The sequence below is a fragment of the Phallusia mammillata genome, chromosome 1 (genome assembly GCF_965637545.1).
Source record: "Phallusia mammillata chromosome 1, kaPhaMamm4.hap1.1, whole genome shotgun sequence".
Taxonomy (NCBI): domain Eukaryota; kingdom Metazoa; phylum Chordata; class Ascidiacea; order Phlebobranchia; family Ascidiidae; genus Phallusia; species Phallusia mammillata.
This window is the reverse complement of record NC_137252.1, coordinates 22,291,054-22,314,299: the sequence shown is the minus strand read 5'-3', so window position 1 is coordinate 22,314,299 and position 23,246 is coordinate 22,291,054. Positions and strand designations below refer to the sequence as shown.

General features: G+C 36.0%; 3 protein-coding genes across 4 annotated transcripts; all 3 read left to right on the top strand.

Moving 5' to 3' along the window:
- The first annotated feature begins 2,566 nt into the window (after window positions 1-2,566).
- LOC145222466 (uncharacterized) lies at window positions 2,567-4,106 on the top strand. The gene has a single exon (XM_080088605.1). It carries the CDS (start codon window positions 2,619-2,621, stop codon window positions 3,633-3,635), a length of 1,017 nt encoding a protein of 338 aa, XP_079944731.1. The 5' UTR covers window positions 2,567-2,618; the 3' UTR covers window positions 3,636-4,106.
- Window positions 4,107-5,187: 1,081 nt separating this feature from the next.
- On the top strand, window positions 5,188-11,637 carry LOC145222473 (major facilitator superfamily domain-containing protein 6-A-like). The gene is made up of 10 exons (XM_080088616.1): window positions 5,188-5,349; window positions 6,389-6,598; window positions 6,679-6,918; window positions 7,262-7,566; window positions 7,735-7,939; window positions 8,515-8,669; window positions 8,737-8,819; window positions 8,884-9,052; window positions 9,150-9,330; window positions 9,479-11,637. The coding sequence occupies exons 2-10, from the start codon at window positions 6,433-6,435 to the stop codon at window positions 9,703-9,705; spliced, it is 1,731 nt and encodes a 576-aa protein (XP_079944742.1). The 5' UTR covers window positions 5,188-5,349; window positions 6,389-6,432; the 3' UTR covers window positions 9,706-11,637.
- Window positions 11,636-22,861, top strand: LOC145222452 (serine/threonine-protein kinase/endoribonuclease IRE1-like). 2 transcript variants are annotated; one of them, XM_080088595.1, is made up of 24 exons: window positions 11,636-11,825; window positions 12,040-12,188; window positions 12,413-12,488; window positions 12,722-12,794; window positions 13,055-13,183; window positions 13,306-13,410; window positions 13,711-13,770; window positions 14,125-14,323; window positions 14,731-14,809; window positions 15,526-15,628; window positions 15,890-15,981; window positions 16,050-16,147; window positions 16,551-16,695; window positions 17,294-17,400; window positions 17,475-17,604; window positions 17,686-17,745; window positions 17,943-18,045; window positions 18,713-18,909; window positions 19,093-19,234; window positions 19,375-19,502; window positions 19,965-20,161; window positions 20,414-20,590; window positions 20,746-20,841; window positions 20,902-22,861. In XM_080088595.1, the coding sequence occupies exons 1-24, from the start codon at window positions 11,721-11,723 to the stop codon at window positions 21,773-21,775; spliced, it is 3,624 nt and encodes a 1,207-aa protein (XP_079944721.1). In that variant the 5' UTR covers window positions 11,636-11,720; the 3' UTR covers window positions 21,776-22,861. The 2 variants fall into 2 exon arrangements, with proteins under 2 accessions (XP_079944721.1, XP_079944713.1); XM_080088587.1 differs by having other exon boundaries at window positions 11,637-11,825; window positions 16,047-16,147.
- Window positions 22,862-23,246: the final 385 nt, after the last annotated feature.

Here is a 23,246-nt window from a genome sequence, read left to right as displayed (position 1 = left end):
GAACTTTTTGTCATTTGGGGAAGATAAAGAGGACAGGAAGGTGTGTTAGCTTCATGTTTTGAGCAACACTAGTTTTTGCGTCGCATGAAAATAAAGACTTTTTTATTCAGGACAATGTCAAAACAAATGTTTAATCAGATACTACTTTTAAAGTTTGTAAAGTAAGCCCTTACTGTGAGTTAAAATATACGTTTAAGTTAAAAGTTTTCTCAAATACGCTATTTTGTCTTTGGAATATTGAAACTGTCATTTAACCAGTTATTTGGTATATATACAAAGATTAAATACTGTTTTTGCTGACTTGGTTCGGAAATATTTAGAACGCAATATTCTTGTCTAAACCGTGTTTGTTGCCTAAATATGCCTTTGAAATTGCATATAGTTTTATCTCAGGATATGGAACAGCTTCTAAACGTGTATTGCAGAAATTCAGCCAAACCATTTCTTTTTTGTGCAGGTGTTAACTTGCGCACCACGCGTTGGTAAAATAAACAAATAGTACATGAAAAAGATAAAAGTGCGCCAGACCCCGAGGCGGTGTCAAAATCGATCCGAGTTCGTTCAAATCGTTGCCAACTTTGTTTATTTGGCAAATAAACAAAATAGAAAAAGCAAACGTTAAGTGAGGAATTCGCAGCATATAGAATGACGTAAAGTTTACTTAAATCTCAAATAAAGATTTCACCAAAGATTATGACGTTTGATTTTTCGTTTTTATTTTGCTTGGTGGGCAATACCTATTCGCGTAATGCTCACAATAAGTCCTTCGTCAAGATGTTGTTGCTTAAGTTTCGTAATCAGGCATACACAACTAACTTTTGCGTACAAAGCCGCAATCACGCACTCAGTCATCTTGTTAAAAAACAAACAACTTTTTACGATGAACAAAAGAAAACCAGATGTTTTTGATAAAACCTAATTTAAGTTCCGTCGCTTGTCGGTTGAACAAGAACTGCTTTAGTCAAAAGAAAATATAATTAGGTAAAGAATATTTTACCAAGGCTAGCAAAAATGCGTATGAACTTGATGACGAGGTTGAAGGCTCGTTTAAGCCCAATAAACAAATTTGGCAAATTTCCCTTATCGAGCTATGGCCAACAACACCTGAACTCACTAATTCCCAGATGAGTGCATTTAGTAGTAAAGTCACAAACTAATTAAAATTGACGTTGCGACAGCTGACACGGAAGCTTTAAGTATATTGCCTACAATCAACATTTTATGGAACTACGATGTATTTTTTCAACCAATCTATAGCTGCTAAATAATTTAGAGCAGATAGAAATTTAGTTTACGGGTATTGGCTCGATAGTGACATATTTTCCAGGCCATTATTATTTTTTTGGTGATAATAAGTTCTCGACGCTATACACTTGTCAAATATTAAGCGAATTAATATGTTTCGTAATGCTCGGTCACATTTCATGTTTATTGCAGTTCCTTTGAAGCCCTATGAACTTTTGACCGAGAAGAGACATAGCGCAGGCGCCAGAAACTATTACATCACGTGTACGTGTCCCAAATTAACATTGGCACATTCCCCAGTGAATCTGTCGCAAACCTTAGTAAGGCTTAGTTCAACACGTAACTTGCATACACTCACAAAGTTTCCAGTTTTGAGGTTTAGATTTGTTTCCTTCACTAAACATACAAACAGTGGCCACAGCCTACATTAGATTTTAATGGATTAGTTTGACAACTATAATGCTTTCATGAGTCAGCGACGGAATTTATTTATAGAACAAGTTTACCTAAAGTAATTACATTTCACTTTTACGTTGACGGTTGCAACCTTTTCACCCAGCCCGACAAGCTATTATGCGATGTCATCTGCACGCTACTGAGATGATCATAAAATATTGGCCCCTTGACAAGTTAGACGACACTCACCACTCGGTCAAATTGTAATGCGATACGATCAGGTCTTACATCGTATCGCATTACTTGGAATAGTATTGCTGACTTGGTTATATTAATGGGAGGTGCACGTTTTTCGGAGAAGGCTGCCCAATTGGGTCAAAGTGTAAAAGGTTGTCGATGTAAGGTTTCTGGTAGTCTGAATTATTTTTCCGGTGATATTTACAATTTTGATGAATAAAATTACTCGAGAATTGATTTATGTCTGGGAGTTTAATATGCATATTTGAAGCATAGTTGGTAGAATGTTAGTGTAAAATTACGAAAACTAAAATGTAGGGGTGCAAAGTTGTTTTATTAGGGTACTTATTCGGACTTTACAAAACAATGTCGTGATTTGTTTAGATAAATTCAACCTTAAAGTTATAGCTTAATTTATGAAGCGTTATAGAAATACGCCGATTAAATGCTGATTGTGTTTTTTAAGTTAAAACTGCACTATTAAACCCAAAAATTATCATTTATAATCACAAGATAAATTGAGGAGAAGGGTAAATGATAAAAGCCAAACTATCTCGACCCAGAAGCTCGTCTTGTTCGTAATCTGTGTTTTCACAAGAGTAACCTTCTTGCTTTTAAATTGCCGTATCTTAGTTTGGGTAATACGAATACATGTTTTTTAATTATGGTTGACTGGTGTAATCGATCATGCAAAGTAAAAATAAATTTAACACATTTCTGTGGCAGATTCAGGTTAAAAAATGGAAACCACAAAAGTTTTTAAAGTTGATTTATTTTCTTCTTTGCCACCGAACACGACGAGTGCAATTAATTATTCGACCACCAGCGTATTGGAATATTCTGGAAACGGCGAACTACAACTCTCTACCGTCTCGCGGCCACGTATTAAAGCGAGAAACGGAGAAAAAGTATGGATTGGGACTTTGCTGTTTGTCACCATTTACTTATGCCTGGTCACTGGTTTGTATTTGTGCATACCTAAAAACAAAAGCATGCGTCTCACAAACTACTTGTGCTTTTTTTCGGCATGTCTTCTGTTTATAAGGGCTGCTTGGTTTATTATCGATGTGTACGGCTTTGCAGGCAGATACGAGTTGTGCTCAGCGTACGCTGCTTTCGACATAATAACTGCAAACTTAAATAAAGTGCTCATTTGCGTCATTTTGTGGATTCGCCAACGTTCATTTTACAACTCACCACTGCTGGCGCACTTGAGCTCGCCAAGACTAAAAGTTTTCAGTCGATTTACTTTGTTTGGAATAATTGCAACCCCAATACTACAGTCTGGATTCTTGCTAGCCCTTCCAATTACATCAAACGGTGTGACTTGTGCGAGCGGCAAGTTTAACAAGTTTTTGCGGTTCTCAGTACCAGTAGTGTATTCTCTTGGTGTAGTATGCCAAATTGTTCTCATTATTTTAGTTTTGTACCCGATTGTGAAGCATGTACGCAAAGGAATTACGGAACAAACACAGAGACTTGAAAACGTTACATTGCGTCTTTCTGTTGTTACAATTTTGTACGTGTTAAGTGATGTAGCCTTTATGGTTTTGTCAATCAACAAACCACCACAATTCTCATTCAGTTTTATTGCAATAGTTTACGCATTTAATTCTTCAGTTTATGTTGTTGGTGTGCTGTTTACCTTTGCTGATTGGCAAATTCGGTTTTCCCCTTTTTGTCACCTAATGACTCGGCACCAATCCATGACTCGTATTTCAATTGCGTCGCGCAGAGAGTTTACTACTGCTGTGTAAAAAAAAGTTTACAAAGTATGTCTTTGCAATTTTTGCATTGAGGATATATTCGAGCGAAGATAGTCATTGGCGTGAAATGTGTACAGTTCTAAAAGGTTTAAAAAATTATTTACGTAAATAATGTAAAAACTTAATTATTGGGTAAATAACACCTGCTTTTACATACAGTGCTGGTATGTTTTCAATTTCAATCTTGTATTGTCAGTCACGGCATGTAATAAAAAAGCAAATTCATAAATATTGTCTGTCATGTGCGTCAGTTATGATTCAATAAATTGATTTGTTTTCAATGTCCAGGGGACCTGCCTAGGAATAAGATGCTATTTTTGCTGGTTGCACCACTAAAAGCACCTCCTGGCTTTTTAGACAATTACTAGAAATTACACACAAGCGTAATGCCCATAAGCCTATATTAATATAGTAAATAAGCATTTGAACTGAACGTAATCTACTCTACAATGACCCATACAACGAAACAGCTGTGTCGCACCATGCTGACAAATCAGTTTTTCTAAGCAGGAGAGCTATACACATGTGCCTTGAAACTTAATCAACGCCAGCTTGCTTGACAGGTTGGGTAGTTGCTGTAACGTAATGCCCTTTGTATCACAGAAAGGCTAGACTACCGCACTGTGTTGAACAATATGTTTAAGTGCTCTTCAGACCTGACCGCAACTGTGACTAACAGCGATAAAGACAGGTTTGGCTCTTCTGAAGCAACGTAAAGACATTTAAAAGCAGTATTGTAGAGATTAAGGCATCATATGCATAGAGATTTCCTAAACGAGTGTGAGTGTTCGAGTAAAAATTAATGTCGCTTTGAAGCAGGTCGACCGAAACCTACGTTTACGTAAGTTAAGGCGACTAAACCATTTGTTGGCAGAGAGAATAACAAAATTGAAAATATGTGACAATCACTACTTAGGTCATTCACAATTGCATAAATTTGCAAGGTAAGCCGCTAAACAAGTGTACCGACGCTTGCTGCTAGTTGTGACTAATAAACCTTCATAAATGATTGATAGCAAGTTTCAACAGCTGCGGCCTTCTCTCTTAAAAAAACGAAAGCACAGTGCAACCGACTGACAAGTGGGCCTCGTCCGGGATTTGCTATTTGAAAAAAAGGGACAACCCTGACGAGTTTGCGTCGTTAAATAACTTTTGTGTGTTGTGTTGCTAATAGAAGTACTTTCCGTAGATCTTTATTTCGGCTTACCTGCCAAATTGTTTTATTCGGTTGACAGTTGAGCCTAATCCGGACTTAAACGGAAATTATGGGGCCACTCACAACACCACATTGAAAATTCTAGATTACGATTCCACATGACGCGTCAATGCATTAAGCTCCTTGCGACACAAACCAACAGCAGTTCCGTATTTTCGTTTAAATCTTAGATTATTGAAATCCCCATTTTTTACAATGGTAACTAGGTCAAACCCAGTCCACAGACTGTAGCCGTCCGTGCAAAATCTGGCTGACGGATAAATCTCTCAGTGGGAAAATACTGCCTATGACTTGTAGTTCATTGTTGTTATGCAACCTACATTCTTGTGAAGCAGTTTTTCAATGTGGTGGTTTGTGGTGGAGATGATTTTGTTAGACTTGGGACAAAACATATGTAACCACTGTGTGCGGTAACAGTGTGCTGTGCAAAAGTTTGAACGCATGATATCCGGTTTTACTCGCTGAATAAAGGCTTGTTATAATACAAAGGTAAATTGCTGGGGTTGGTTTTGTGGCACTTTTGTCTTTTCATCTTGTTGCATAAAACAAAGAGTGGTGCTTAAATCCTGGACCTGGGCATTCGGTCAAGAATATTTCAACTATTTAAGTCAGTGGTTCTCAACTCGTTTCGGTCCATGGACCACCGGCCCAGTAAAAATAAGATCGTGGACCATTTCTTTTTGAAGCAAGATTGAAGTATGCATATGAAACAACCATTTAGACTTAAAACCTAATTCTTTAAAACCGATTTTCACTACCGATAAGAAGTGAGATACAATTATTAACAGCTTTGATACTCAATATGTAATATGCAATCATCTCCAGACTCCAGTTTATTAACAAATTTATTGGACGTCCTGTGGACCAACCAAAAAGTCATCATGGACCACCAGTGGTCCATGGACCACCAGTTAAGAACCACTGATTTAAGTAAATGCGACGTACGTATGAATGCATTGTTTATTTATTGTCACTGCTGTTCTAACCATATCTTTACCTGTTGGGAGAAAATAGCAATAAAAAATTCTGTAGAATGGAAGTAGTTGATGGACCTACTATTGGGTTAACATAAAGATATTTTATCGTTGTTCACAACAATGACAGTTCACGACAAAGTATGCTCATACAAATACGATGAACAAACAATGTTACAACCTAATGTTATTTTCATTCACATAACATGTGACATGACAGAGTGTTTTGTGTGTTTCGTATTTGTGTGTTTCGTACACTAAAAATAGTACTTTTATTAATAGTGTTTGACAAGTAAACCCATTTAAAAAAAATTGAGGCTGGAAACAATTAACCCTAAACGATTTATGGGTGCATTGTTCTTTTAATCGATGCTAGTTTGCTGTCACTAAACCGGTAACGTTCTTACAGTGTGTATTCTCATGAGTGGGTGCTGGTCTGTAAAACAACTGAAATAAATTGCGGTTTAGCAACTTATAACGACAGCTTTATGTGACTTTGTTGGTTCGACTTTTTCTTTCATAAACCGGTACTACGTTTTGTAAATTTAATGCAGGTTATTTTCTAAAAGACAATCTTAAATTCGGATCTTGAAACAATATGAATAGTGATGAAGAGTCAAAGAAGTTCTCAAAAGAACCCAAGACGTCTTGTAACGGAGGACCAGCAGTTCGGGAGGTTTCAAAACGAAGTTATGGTTGTGGATATTTCCAAATCAACCTAACGTACCTGCCACTAAAACTGCTGTATTTGTGTTTGATGGCTGGTATGAAGTTTGATGTTCAATCAGAAAATTCTTTAAGCAACCATTTTTTAAACAAGATTTACAACGAAGGTATTTTTCAGCTCAAGCAAGCTGCCTGGTATATCAAAGTGTCTACATGAGGCATCTCGGTCTTTCCACTTTACAAGTTGGTCTTATTAGCGCCATTCAGCGGATTTTTGGTATTTTTACGCCTCCAGTATGTGGGGCTATATCGGACAAAACAAGAAGGCCAAAAACAGTACTTGTTACTATTCTACTGTGGTCAGCTGTGCTTGTATTTTCTATGGTATTTGTTCCTATTGAAAAAGATGCTGTAAAAGGTAAGTGGAAAAAGCGAACGATAACGGTAACGGTATTTTAAATTTGGCATTTGTTTAGCAGACAAATTGTTGAAACAAACAAACTTTATTGATTTTCTTGTGTTCTTAGTTTAACGGTGAGTAAACATAGCGACGGAAATAAAAACACTTCTTATAGTTTTATCCACAAACAATTTTACTCTATATTGACCATAGAGTCTATGGTCTATGACTCTATGGCAACATTAAGGATTTATTCATCAGTCAAAGACACGGATATTCTAAGTTGTAAAACTAACAATACGTTTGTTTCGTAGGACCTTTTTTTCGATTATTTTTTTCGACTACTATTGTTTTGTTTTAGGACGTCCCAACCAAACATCATTGTGCGACTTTTCGGCTTTAAGTGAAGAACTAAAATGTAATCAAACTCAATTAAATCAAACTTTAACCAAAGTCGTGGTTACAAAAAAAGTATTGAAGTCAGCACAGTCAACCACCTTCACTACAACAAGCGACAACAACGCAAATGAAGCTGTTTTAAATGATAGTTTAACAGTAATTTCGGATCTGATGACCGGGTTACGGAATTGTACAAAAGTCAAAAACGTCAGAACCGTGTTCCCACTAGGATTTCTATGTGACGAAACACACAAAGAAAATTTTCCGGTGAGAAGTGATGCTGCAGGAATTTAAAGTATATTTGATACATGACTTCCAGTTGTCACACGGTAAACCGCATGCAAACTACACATTCAAATGAAAAAAGGCAAAACCTATACGATAGTGGACTTTTAAAAAGCTTCTATTTATCCTTGGACGTTATGTATTTTCTAGACGCCAGACGAGTACGGAGTGACTTTCTGGTTGATGATGGTTTTGTCTATTTTGACGTCATTCACGTTTAACGGGAGTTTACCTGTTGTGGAAGCTACAGCGTTTGCTATTCTAGGAAAAAAAGATAAGCACAAATATGGACAACAAAGATTGTGGGCATCTATTGGATTTGGGAGTGCTTCGTTGATTATTGGACTTCTTAAAGGTTGACCACTTATCTTTATTTTACTTAATTTGTGTGTAAAGAAGACATTAGAATGAAATGTTTCGGTTTGAGTACAAATCCTATCTAGCTCCCGAGTACAAATCCTGTAAGCGTAACGAAATGTAAAGATATGACATTATACCCGCGCGACATAAGCCTACTAACTTTCCTGATACGTATTTGTGGCCAGTGTATTGTTGCTGCGGGGGCTGCCGTATATTGTTTAAAAAGCCCGAAATCCACGAAAAATGACCACCGTATACAATACATTTTACTATAAAAACGTGAAGACACTCAAGGGCCATCTAAATTTTCGTTTGGGTTAAATAAACTTGGATTGACGCCGAACGTTACACAGCAGAGTCTTTCTACAGAAGTAGGGATTTGCTTTTCTATGCAGATTTCTGTAAAAAACGCAATTTTAAAATTTAGTTAAATGTACTACTCGGCTTGGCAATTTGTTACATTTTAAAGTTCAAACTTGAGGCGGTTAAATTATTTCACATATTGTTGATAAAAGTGTCAAAGCTGCAAATGATATTACTAAAAAAACTATTTTTTGTTACTTTTGTCAGGTCAACTTGACAAGATCGGGTCAGAGGACAGTAACCTCTCATATGCCCCTATTTTTACTTGTGCCCTTATTTTTCTGGCACTGTCAGCACTGCTCTCATATTTATTGCCAATCACACGGGCTTCATCATCACCGGTTTCACTCAAGAACATAAAAGTTTGTAGAAAATATGTCTTCAAGAACTGTTAAACAATTGCTTTGAGACATTTTTTTCTTCTCGTAGAATGTGTTAAAAAATTCAAAAATGATTTTTTATCTACTTTTGATGGTTTTCCCATTTGGAGTGGGCCATTCCGTCCTGATGAGGTGAGTCTGCTCTGATCTTTGTGGTATTAAGTGTATGTGTTGCTTTTATGTATTATTTTCATAGTTACGCATTTTGGTTTGCCGAGGATAAGTTTCAGGCCTCTTATACAATACTAGGAATTAGTTCGTTGTGTGGATCATTATTTGACATTCCGTTTTTCCTCTCATCTGGTTGGCTCATTATCAAGTTTGGTCACAATCTGCTTCTCATTATAAGTGTATTAGTTTTAGTGGTAAGTTTTTTTTATTTGAACATAGCCTTGTGGATGCAAATTGTCAATCATTTTAACTACCTTATGCAATCCTTACTTCGGATTCTTATCTGTTTAGTTTCGGCTTTACCTTATGACAGTGATAACAGAGGCGTGGCAAATCATTCCTATCGAAGCTATGCGAGGAGTGACGTGGGGTCTGGTGTGGCCTGTAATGTGTTCGTTTGCATCATCGCTAAGTCCTCCTGAGTTACGAGCAACAACAGTGGGAATCGTGTACGGTACCAGTCATGGCATTGGCAAGTCTAAAAATTTGATAAATAGGCTACATCTATAACGTAAAAATAAAAAAAAATGATTAAAAGTTTGTTATCAACATGGCAGGCAATACAAAAATAATCTTTTAACGTAATGTTAATTCAAATTAGTATCTTATATGTCAATCAGGTTACGCTTTTGGTGCTTTGGTGGGTGGTCGTATCTACCAAACTATCGGCAACAAAGATCTTTTCACCATCTCGGCCTGGTTTATTGCTTTAAGCATATTGCTCTATAGCGCCATCTCCAGTTTTCGACACATTCTATCCCAAAAAGAAAAGCGACAGGAATCCGTAGAGGCAGAACAGCAAGTCGAACTAAATCGTGTTGCAAGCGACAATGAAACAAAATGTTAATATCGTTTTTTTGTTGTTGTAAGTCAAGCAAAATACGTCATGACACTTTTTTGCGGTAATAAGTATTATTGGACTTTATGCCCCAGATATGACAATAATAATTAAGGCCAGACTATACGCTGGGCGCAGGGGTGCACAACATTTTCGCCATGACGGCCGCATTACAGGACCGTATTAACGAAACGGCCGCCAAATGTTTTTTGTTTATGTATTAATGGTGTACTGGTGCCTAAAAGTCTTTATAGATTTTTACTTGATCCATTGATTTTGCTTAACTCTTTGGCAAGTAGTCATAACTGTCTATGACTTCTTGTTTTGCATTGTTTCCTTCTTTCATTATTGTTTTCACATAATCGCAGTATAAAAAGTCCGGCGCGCGTGGCTATTGGGCCGGTATAATTTATGTTTCGATCCCAGCTAAATCCATTCAAACGGAACGGAAAGTCTGGCAAAAAGTTAAAAAAAAGCCGCCAGTGCGTGTATTTTACTACACATGTTTACGGCCGCATAAATTTATCTCCGCGGCCGCAGGTTGTGCACCCTTGGCGAGGTAAGGGATACATACACTTAGAATTATTCATGTTTCGGCATTCACTACGAATGCATGACTATACTTTTTACTGTGCCGTTTAACAGTTTGTAACGTGCAATAGTATTCTTTGTTAAGCACAATTGTTATCCTGTGATATGTTTATGACTGTGCAAAAGTAAAATAAAACAACAATGTCGGGGAAACCTCACCTCTAAAAAAGTTTACATCTCTTGCTAGACTTGGTTATAGGCAGGGTTGCCATACCGTCCTTATTTCTAAGATTTGTCCTTATTTTGAAGGGCTACGTCTTAGAAAAGTTCATTGTCCTTATTTCTAAGAAATGTCCTTATTTTTGACTTGAGTCCTTCTTTTGTCTTATTTTCAACAATTACTGGTCAAATCCCTGCTACAAGTAAAAGTAAACCTAGACCTGAGTTGTTGTGTAATGCGTGAAGTATTTTCGACGAACAAGGAGTGTCTGGAACAGATTGTTTCGGCCAAAATATTGCATATGATATGTCATGGCTCGTATAAATGCAATGATTTATTCAAAAACGTTTGTTTTGTTTCGTATAAAAAATTAATTTTTTCGGTTGTCCTTATTTTTGGTTTCAAGTCGATGGCAACCCTGGTTATAGGCATCACAGTGTGATAGGTACAACGTCCTGTTATTTTCTGTACATGCCAGTGTATGTAAGTGAAATTTCAGGACACGTTGTTTCAGACAGTTTCGTGACTGCAGCTACAGACCATCATTTGTGACCTAATCAATTCCAACATTTACTTTTCGAGTTTTATTGTTTCATTTGTTTTGACAATGTATATGTCTGTCTGACAATGGTTGCAACTTTATTCCAAACTTTATGACCTAAATTACATGACGTTCTGAGCTTGGCTCTCTATGACGTCATTGTAAATGTGATTTCATTTTTAACGCGTTGGAAATATCGCATGGTACAAAAACGGCACCGTCTGGGGACAATAAATCAGATTAAAATACACGAAATCGTGTGGGATTTCTACTACTATTATGAGTTTAGTTACGACAGAATCTTCAACATATTAAAATCAATTTTCTTTTTTTACAAACTTTTGTGCAACTGGACGTTTTTGATGCTCTACTCGGTGTTAAACATTATGGAAAGATACATGAGTTTGCTTTTGCCGTCATAACAAAATGTCGCACGAAAAATAGAGTTAGGAGCTGTGTTGTTGTTGTTTTAGTATAGCGACCAGGGTGAAGCTAGATAGCAATCGCTGTTGCGCTAAAAAAGTATAGCGTGTTGTTTGTAACCTTGCAGTTTGTACGGAAAGATCAACAACATAGTACGGACTACGGACTGTGTCGTTTTTGTACTATTTTGTAAATATTAAAAACACACATCAAATGTTAACTACAGGCTTTAAATCGCACTTAAGCTTAAAAATGTTAAATCATCGTTGAAATTCAATACATGTCTTATTTTGAGCCTAATTCTGCAAGATGGCATCGATTCCATTGGTTTTGTGTGTGTTGTTGATCTTTTCAAGAGCTGCATGTGAAGAACGATCTGCTCCAACTCCTGTGAGGGCCAACACACCTGCCAAGGTTTGTGCATTTATAAGTTTGTTTCCCACACTAGGTATTTTTATTAAAATTCTGAATAGTGAAGAAACTTTATAGTCCAGACTATTTTATGTTATCCGAATAGCTTTCAAAAGATGCAATTGGGGGTTGCAGCTGTAATTTTGTTCTTTTGATAGTTTTTTGTTTACAGTGGTATTTCACAAGATAAAACAATCACAAATCAATTTATTTTTAGGATGTATCACCAAGTGAACCCTTGCTGCTGGTTTCAACGCTGGATGGGGTTTTGCATGCTATAGATAAGAAAACAGGAACTGTTAAATGGAAATTAAATGAGGACCCAGTGTTCAATGTTCCAATGGAGTCCACCACCAGTATCAAAGGGTACATGAAATGTTCATGTTTCAACATTTGTTTTCACTAACAAACTTTTCTTGTGTTATGTGCATCATATAATTCACGGTCTAAGTAAGGGCACACTGTATGTATTTAATTTCAATACATCTTTAAATGCATCAAACAATAAAAATCTTTATATTAAAGCTGTTCATATATAGCTTCCAATGTTACTCAATACATGACACTTAAAGTGTGCACAACTTTTGCAGACCTACATTTTTGCCCGACCCCCATGATGGTTCTTTGTATGCATATGACCCATCATCATCATCAAGAGGACTGACTGTAAGTTTTGTAAGCCTTCATTGAAAGTATGTTTTTAATAAGACCTCTTTTGTTGCTATGTTATAAACTGCATGCAAAGCATTAAACATATTAAGCTTGCGAAAGTTCGTTGTTTGTTTATTGTTAAAAAACATGGTAGTTTGGTTGCTTTTTTTGTACACATTAGTTTGCCCTTATCATAACAACCATATGTACAAAGATATATATTGTCTACATTAAAAATTATGTTTCAGAAATTGCCATTTACAATCCCAGAGCTAGTGCAAGCTTCTCCATGTCGCTCATCAGATGGTATTCTTTACACTGGTAAGCACCTTGGAGTGTAGTTTGGAGATTAGTGTGTTTTTACACTCTTTGGTATACTTACTTACTAATGCTATACTGAATTAATGTTTTGATTTAATTAGACCTTTTCAATTTTGGCATTACCAGCCTAAATAACTTATTGTAATACTGTACTTTGTTGCGGAGCAATGGGCAAAATATGTTCGTTTGTATTAGAACAATGTATATTACATTGGAGTCAAACTTTGCTGTAACCCATCTCAAGATTTTTTGCTTATTAGGTAAAAAGCAAGATGTATGGTATGCCATCAATCCAGCCAATGGCATTAAAGAGCAAGTGATCACAACTGAAAGCGCAGTGGACAAATGTCCTGGGGGTGGAAGCAGTCACATGTATATTGGGCGATCAGGTATTAAATATATCAGATGTTACTTTACATGCAGGTTTTATTGTGTTTTAAAACCTGTATGTAGCAAATGAAAAGTGAATCAAAAACTGTTTTAAAAAGCTCCAATAAATAAATAATTTCAGAGTTTAAAGTGACAATGTTTGACACTAAGTCCAACCTGATGCGATGGAACGTCACTTATGCTGATTACTCATCACATGCAAATGAGGAGACTGCAAATAATTATGGTACCTGTTATCAATATTTTGTTGTTGTTCATTTTTTAGTTATTGACTACAAAATATCTTAAAACTGTTTTGTTTACATGGTATCTTTTTACACTTAAAGCAGTATTGATTTTTACTCTGTTATCTAGCAATAAGAATGCTTAAGCATTGTGCATTGTCTTGAATGCACATGCAAGTTTTAAAAATGGTTATTAATAATAAAATGTCAATGCTGATGCTGGCCTTATTTGAAAAGGAAACCAAATGAGCATGTGTGTATTAATCAGGGTTGAATTTCCTGCTTAACATTTGTTATTTTAGACCTGCATCACCTAGCTTCAAGCGCTGACGGTTCAATTGTTACAATTGACAAGCAAACAGGTTTGATTGCCAATTCATTTGCTAACATATATATCATCTATCTATTTCCTGTAAGTTCAGTCCATGAAATACTGTTTTGACACTGCCTGTTCAAATTTGGGTGTGTTTTTACAATTTAACTTTGTAAATGCTGTGGCCAAGTCAAAAAAATAGCAAATTATAGTCACTTTTGTAAGTTAAAGTGAAAGTGGCAAACTGTGCACATAAAGAACCATATACACATTTTTACTTTCTTTCTTTCTGATCACTCACAAAAACAAACAAACAATTCAGGTAAAATTAATATTACAGCACTACAAGAGCAATAATACATTTGTTTATTTAAGAAAATAATACATTTCTGTTGTTTAACAGGTCGAATCTTATGGGCACAAAATTATGGTTATCCTGTTGTAGCCATGTATGCTTGGGTTCCTGAAGGTTTACAGAAAGTTGAAATGACCAATGTTGCCAAGGAGACAATGACATATGTGCTTCAGCAGGCTGATGGAAAAACAGCATATTGGGAGGCTTTGTTTAAAACCAGTTTTCCACGGAAGGAGGCCACATTGGTGTAAGTGGATACTTGGGCTGAACAATGATTATGTCCTGCCACTGGTTTTAGCTGATACTAACAAAATGCCAATGTTTTTTGTTAATTTTTTTTAGTGAAACATGTGAAAATAAAAGACTATTGTTCAAAGATATTATTCATCAAACATTTTCCTTTGGCAACGTGAATTTTGAAATATGTTGTCATAAGCACATGTTTTTTGATTTTTTTAAATATTTACTCCTAGTTAGTTAAAGTACAGGAATATCATGATTAAAGACATGAACAATATGGGATTAACACAATTTACTTGCATTATTATTATTTTTTGAGTAGAAATCCTTGTGAATTTTGTATTTCTGTAAGTGCAAGTGGACCTTTACCAATAATAAAATATTATATAAAAATATTATATATATTAATTTCAGTCCCTCGTTGTATGTTGGCCAATACAGAGACTCATTGTATGCTCTCCCAGCTCTAACACATGATGGGGTGCAGTTTAATGTAAGTACATAGTTTCTTGTGCCCAGTTTCTAAAATAGGATATTGTGTAATTATTTGCATGTAGTGCCCTGGAACTGTCTACTCTTTGTATAATCATATTTTTCCTCAGTATCAATTTACAGGCAATAAATTTGCATGGGTTTTTGGGATAAATTGACTTTGCTTAGGTCAACTAGCACATGATAATTGAAATATGGACAGTGAAAACATTTTTTCTTTAATTTTTTTCTTATCGTACGAAAAATGTTTGTATTCAACTTCAACATGCAAATTATGCTGACATAGAACTCTGTTAATGTCAATTATTTAAAAGTGTGGTCATGTTGAGTAGAAGTTCACGACCTAGCTAGAGGTTGGTGACTGAATCTGATTTAAAAAACAACTAAAAATTCAACTCACAGCCTTTTAAAGAATGTGCCTAAACATGTATAAATCACTTTATGGGTGGAAACAAAGCTATTATTTGCTGTGCTTTGTCAGTGTTCATAAATCTTTTGTTTTTATTACAACATGTAAATCACACCTCACCACCAACTCCACGCTTGTTTTACTGATTTTTGTCTGGTTGTGATTTTAGAAGGCCAATGTGATTTTTTCCTTATTTTGGCCTGGGGCAAGCAAAAGTTTACCGACCCTTGGTGTGAAGTTTTCAAAAATTTTTCACCCTATTACACGCCTTAATGCGAAAAATTAATGTCTGGAAATGGTTTTTGCAGTTGCAACGGAAAGTTCACATGTTGCCTGGTCCAACTGGTGAAGACAGTTCTTCTACAGATTTAGACGTTTCTAATGTGGTTGTTCCATTCTGGCACCTTATCGGTATTTCAAGTTATGAAATTAACTTTGCATGTATATATTTTTGTTGCCCTTTTACACTTAATAACATAAAAATACCAGTGTATGAAATATGCAACTATTTAGGTATTATGCAATACTACAAAGTATAGCTGATTCATATTTTCAGTTTTATAACATCTGAAACAACATAGTATTGTGTTCTGATGGGTCACAAAATAAAGTCTTATTTTCAATTAAACTTCTTGAAGGTTTGACAACAAAACATTAACTATTTTATCTCAGGATACCACAAAATTCCACCTTATTCCAAAATCAGTTTCCCCCGCAATTATGAGCAAAATCACAAGAAGCAGTTACAGATTGAACATCAGCAGGTAATTTATTACACGATTAAATTTTACTACAATGGTGGGCCATATTTACACTGGTTCTTGTTTAGAAGTTGGATCTAGCTCCTATGGACCCTGCCCCTTTGCCGAAAATTGATCTACCAGAAACTGAAGTTAAAATAAATGGAGAACCACCTTTTTTCGATGGAAGGTAGTGTCTGGTTTATATGGGGATCACCTGGAAAATTTCTTTGGTCACCTGATTTTGTAACAAAAGCATCATGTTTTTAACTTTGTATCATTTTTTGCATATTTTCTATGGCTTTAAACTTATGAGGTGAAACGATTAATGTCAGCTTGCTGTAAAGCAATGTCTGGCTGATAATGCTTTAAACTCATTTGAATTATATATGTTAAAAAACCTTTTATATATGTTTCGTTCCTCAACCAATGTTTCCAAATTGGCATAGTAATTTTCACAAAAACTAAGCCTGTTAAAACAGCAGTTCATTCTTAACATGGCATCGATATTTCTTTTACCTACTCTAGCCTAATTAAAAAGCAGCTATTTCACTGTGTGTAACTTTGCATTTAACCATGTTATGTTAATACAGGGAAAACATTAAAACTCCAACCAAACCTGTCACTCCTACGGAAACTCCAAAGGAGAAAACAATGTTTGACTTTAAATGGAGTGAAATTATTGTGGCAACCCTCACATCATTAGTTACAGCATCAGTGTTTTTTCTCGTTTCCAAGGTAACTATTTAAAATTGAAGGAAATATTACTACAACATCCTTTTTGCTTGATTTTAAACAACATACTCTTAAACAGCTTCCACACAATTGGTTAAGAAACAAAAAGTGTATGAAGCCATTTTGCACATTGCAAATAGTGGCCTCTAGACTTTGTAGCTTAGAATCAATGTACTAAACTTTTAATACATTTGAATGATACCTGTTATACAATGTGTTTACCTTTAGACATCAAATACTAATAGGTGAATAATTAGAGCAGGCCATTCTTTATTGTTTACCATTCAAACAAACAGAAATATTGACATGAATGGTTGTTTCTGCTTTGATATGCAGTTTAATTGTTGTAATTTTGTGTGATCATTATATGCCACTTCCTGTTACCTACTGCAGTAAATGGTTTATTTTATATTGTTTAATTACAGTTTTTTTTAGTAAGCAAAGTGTGCCTAAATTGTTTAACCAGCACTCGACCAACTTACATTAAACATGAAGAGGCCTTAATGACGAATCTTTATTTATTAAAAAGTTACTCTTAAAAAATATCCAAAAATGATTAAATGACATATATTGGTTTATTTAAACATTGTTTAAATCACAGAGTGGAAGCTCACAAAGAAAGTACAATGGTTTAGTGCAAGTTGGAAGAATTTCACTTGATCCCACTGATATACTTGGCAGAGGCAGTGAGGGAACAATTGTCTATAGGTAAAAACATAGCCTTGTGTTAAGTTACCTTATTCTGTTTCTTATTATCATTCTAACTTTTATTTATATTACAGGGGTTCTTTTGATGGGAGAAAAGTGGCAGTAAAACGAGTAGTTCCAGAATGTTTCAGTTTTGCAGATCGAGAAGTTTCACTTCTTCGCGAGTCTGATGAACACGCTCATGTTGTTCGCTACTTCTGCATGGTAAACAATTTATTGCTTGTCACAAAATGTCAAACTGACTTCTTAAGTATTTTTTAATGAATTAATTATGTTGTTTTTCAGGAAAGAGATACACAGTTCCAATACATTGCTTTGGAGCTATGTAGTAACACATTGCAAGAGGTAGGTGTAATAAATGATTGCATCCTTGGTTTAATTGACTTTCACTAGGAATTGAATTTGAATTTTTTTAATCCCTTCTATGTCTTTAATGCTGGAACCCATATACTGTAATTAGAGGTTGTTGGAAAATGTAAAACCCACTCTAAAGTACTAACATTTTTAAGGCATGACATTGACATTTGTTTCATTTTTGATAGTTTGTTGAAAACCCCCAGTTTCGGTGCAGCACTGGACTTGACACAAAAACTGTCCTCAACCAAGCCATGTTGGGTCTTGACCATTTGCATTTACTTAAGATTGGTAAGTACCCCGGTTAATATATGTAAATCTAATCATACTCTGTATTGGTTTAACTATTTATGCTTATGCATGGGAAGTCCTTATTTGATAAAGGTAGCCTATAAATATAAATGGTTTGTATTTGGGTTGATTTCTTGTGCCCTACATACACACCTGTTTGTTGTGTCTGTTATGTATTTGAGGTGTTAAAAATAATGTAAGCTACCCATGATTGTAGGCTGCATTCTCTGGCATTAGAGTTAGTATTTCACAATACTTGTTTTCTTTGCTACACAGTAAAATTATTTTTTCCAACTATAATTCAGGTAAATAACTGTATGATGACCAATAATGTCTACATGCAAAATAATTGTTCGATCAAATTAAATCAAATCACAGAGGGTTAGACATAATATGGGTGGGACACCAAAATGTAAGCTGTCCTGAATGTAGGCATGACAAATTGTAGGATGAATAAAATTTAAGTCTGATTTTAAATCGCAAATTAAAAAAATGTCAACATTAAGATAAGTTATCCGATCTGTGATATAACCAAAAAACATCTTGCGTGTTCGATGTTTATGTCATATTTATTTTACCAACGTTATAAATTGCATAAAAACTTAATCATAGAATATTCATTCTCATTTGCAAATTACTATAACTCCGGTATTCCATTATTTTTCAGTTCATCGTGATGTGAAACCAAGTAACATTTTGATATCAGTGCCTGGGAATTTGTCCAAACAACGGGTTGTGATATCAGATTTTGGTCTTTGCAAGAAACTCATTCCGGGGCGTCAATCGTTTTCTCACCGATCTGGACAGGCTGGTACAGATGGATGGATTGCCCCTGAAATGATATTAGACAAGAAGTATAGGATGGTAAGATTTTTTTGGGTTAAAATGTGTGTGCATACATGCATTTAGTTAAAACAGGTCTTCACATAAGCTGGAACTTTTTCTGACTTCAATTACCTTTTGATAAAATGGACTTTTTTACATGTCTACTAATGTTCCATGTTATAAACATGTAACTTGAATTATTTATGTTATTGTGACTTTCAGACCCAAGCAGTTGACATATTTTCAATGGGATGTGTGTTCTACTATGTAATATGTGGCAAACACCCATTTGGAGATCCCCTAACCCGTCAAGCCAGGATTGTTAATGGAGAGTACAGCATGGAGGAAATTCAAGGCTTTGAAAGTAATTTATTTAATTTTAGAAATTAACAAGGCCAACTATTTTTTTTCCACTGTACCTTTATTCAGTTTATAATCGCATATGCTTTTGTGTATATTTGAGCACATAATAGGTTTTTTTTGTATTGTTATTTTTGCATTCAGACTCTGAAGAAGCAATCGACGTCATCCGATTAATGTTACTTGTTGATCCGAGTTTGCGACCAAAATCCTCCACAATCCTTAAACATCCACTTTTTTGGGATTCAGTTAAAACTCTTCAGTTTTTTGAGGTAGAAGTACACGCAAATTAACTTTTACATCTCACTAAGCGTGTTCAGATTTTTGTCTTCGCACAAATAGTTTTAATCAGTTGAAATGCCCGTTCGGGTGCAAAGGACTGTACAAGTCAATTGTTAAACGCGAAAAGCTTTGATGCCGTTTTCTGCAGTGGTCGGTTTGTTTAGGACCGTTTTATTAGATATGCAGAGCATCACTGCTGTGGGTTGCCATCGTCTCGTTTTTGTTGTTACGCGTATGTGTCAAATTTGTATATTTCACTATTAACACCTATGCGTTAAGCTAACTACACTTAAGCATCCAAGGTAACTTGAGACCATCTGTACCAGATTGAGCAGTTGTCGTGTTTGTCAGACGCTCTAGTTTCATTTTGGCCCACTCTTGTTCAGCATGTTGTCTCACTAGGTCTTTATTTGCTCACTCAAAATATCTTACATCAACATCTCTTGCTTTAGGATGTGAGCGACAGAATCGAAAAAGAGCCGCTTGACAGCATTACGATGTTACATCTCGATCGTGACTCTCTTGGTGACATCACAAATGGTATTCCACGTGACTGGATGCAGCACTTATGCGCCCCATTGCAAGACGACTTACAACGCTTTCGGACTTATAGGGCTGGATCGGTCCGGGATTTACTAAGGGCAATGAGGTAAGGCCATGTGTTTTACGTTGTTAGCACTGAATAGGGAAGGTAATTACGTTTCATGTAATGGGTCTTAGTTTCTCTCAGAACTCCGTTAAAGGGTTTCCCCTGACTCCTCAAAACATACAAAAGCACATAGTGTGTTTATTGTCATACTTTCAATAAATCCTCGAATTGTTATGCTGATGCAACAAAAGGAGCGAGGCATGCGAAATCTGAGCAACGCTGGTCTTACTCGAAACTATATTTTCCTTACAGGAATAAAAAACATCATTACCGTGAATTACCCGAGCAAGTGAAACTGTCGCTTGGAAGTGTCCCTGATCAGTTTTTGTCCTATTTCACTTCGCGATTTCCACGCATCTTAATACACACCTATTTGTCAATGGCTTGCTGCAGAAATGAACCAACGTTTAGAGATTATTACGGGGAAAAGTAAGTTATAATTATTATTTTAGCTGGATTGACGTGACATTATCTGCTTGATGGAACGTAAATGATCATAAGGCGATAAATTTGGAGCAATTCGTCGTATGGGTTTTTGTAATTTCTCTGAACCAAAGTGTAACTATGGCTCTGTTTTTTCAAAGTGCACAAGATCATTTGTTTGAAGAAAATTTGGGGGAACAGTCAATTTTTCGTCATTCCAACAACAACCATGCCCGAACTGTGTGGAAGAAAAACGGGTTTGAAACTCGCAAATTCATTACCAATTATAAATGACTGAACATGCTTTCTTCTTGCAGATCGCCTCGTGCACCGAGAAAAGTCCTCACGGCTGCGGATAAAGACAGCGACTGGCGGTCCGGATCTAGTCGTATTGACAACGTCCGTCATGTTCCCGCCTACACAACGCCCCCCAACAGCAAGTACGTGTCAAAAGGCTCCTTTTCGTCGCTCAATCGTCTCCACCAATCACTGCACGGCCGCCACCCACGTGATGAAGTCGAGGTTAAAGAAATGAACACGTTAAAGCCTAGAAGCAACAGTTGGCAGACAGTGCCCCGTAAAACTATGAGAAGAATATCAGAGTCGAGCAGCAGTTGTTCCGACCCTGACGTCAATCGCAGTTCCCGCGGAAGTTCCTTTAACGGAAGTTACGCCGACGCATTGAGTCGCACAATGATGCCTGACATCACTAAAAACAAGTTTGACGTGATTAGCGTCGATGATGACGAAGATGATTGTGACCAAGACGAAAACAAACTCCATTTGAAGATTGATGACGTCGACGTAGTTGTTGATAACGTAGATACTGATGATGCAAGCAGTGTGAAGTCGCTTGGGGAAAAAGACGCCGTTGAAACTATTTCAGCTGCTGATTGTATGGAAGACCTTGAAGTCGCATTGAAAGACAATACCACGCTTAATAACGATGATGTTCCGAATGTTGAGAAGAAAACAACGGAAGTGACAATTTCAAGCGTGAATGACGTGGCCGAAATAGGCAACGACAACAATGGTGACGCCAAGCATGCTTCTGATGACGCTAAAGAACCCGCGGTGGAAAAACCCAAAGCAAAAAGCAAAAGAAGGCGAAGGTTTAAGAAAAACAAGAACAAAACCACAGGCGGTGAAGAGGAACATTGTGAATCAAAGTGTGACGCCGAGGTTACGTAACATCGCACGATAATATCTTTATGACAATTGTACGTACTTTATAACAGTACGAGTATTTATTACAGGTTTTATACTTTCTTGCCAAGTATGCGTGCTTGTCATGTTTTGCAAGCAGCAGTAGCAGTTTAATTCCCTGCGTACAATGTGTTATCCCTCTTATTGACCAGTTTGTCCTTCTTTGCACCGGTTAGAATGTACCAGTTTCTTTTTAATGGACTGATTTAGATTATAGTTACTTTCAGCCAGTTTCACCGCATTTCTATTGATAGTCAGTTGCCAAATATATGAAAACAGACCAACTAAAACAAATTGATTCGACAGAAACAAAACCTTTAAACTGATTGTTGTTTAAGATAGGAGTGTGTACATGATAACCCAAAAGTTTATTGCCAAATTTGTAAATTTTGTCTGCCGTTGTGGCTTCGTGAAAATCGCGCGCTTTTCTCGTTTTTTGTCTGCACTTTTGTGTTACCTGCTTTAGAATCGACTATTTCTTATCAAAGCATTTGCTTTTTGTGCTTTTAGTTACATACCAACGTAGCAATCCTATAAGTTACCAAATTGTTTCGGGATTTTTTTAAACATAAGCACACGTTTTTTATGTTTTTGAGTTGTGTATCATTCTTTTCCACACATTTTAAACCCTTTATTAATATAAAATCATGAATGTTACTTATTTGAGCTGAGGAAATAGCTTTTGCCTTCTGCAGCGCAAATTGGTTTGTATCAACTAGTGGATTCCATTTTTGTGGGCTTAGTTTCAACTGCAGCAGTACCACATATTATCCTATGTGTCTTTGATATTTAGGTAACAAACCTATGCACCCACTAAGGCTAATCCAAAGTGCCGAAACAAACAAATGTACTACCATACCTACAAAAAGGTACACAAATGTTTTACGACTAAGTTCGCCTTTAGCAGTTAAACAAACAAAGCACACAAATGGTTAACATTAGTTCTTTCATGCCTATAGATATTCTGTACTGAATCCAAAATATTCGTGTACTGTGTTCTTTGCCATACTCTTTTATACTGTTGTTGGTGAGCGTACACAGTTGTGGTGAATAAAACAGCGTATAACGCAACACCTGATTTATTTATTTTTTAGAGAATTTTTGAATTTTTAGATATCTCAGATGTGACATACCGTATTTATTCGATTGTGAGCCGCGACTTATGCAGTTTTTTACCCTACTGTTTGGGTGCGGTTCACATTTTTATGTCATACCGATAATATTTCGACACCTATGCTTTTTGATTGATTTCGTGTTCAAATTTTGTTGGCTTTACACGTCAGCACATGTTTACAAATACCTGCACTATGCAGCAACATAAAGCAGTGTTATAGAACAATTGAATATAACATCAGAAAATGCAGCTTTCAACATTGTGAGGAATTCATTATTTTTTGACACATTATCTCGCGGCTAACAATCGAGTAAATAAGGTACTTTTTATAAGGTACAAATA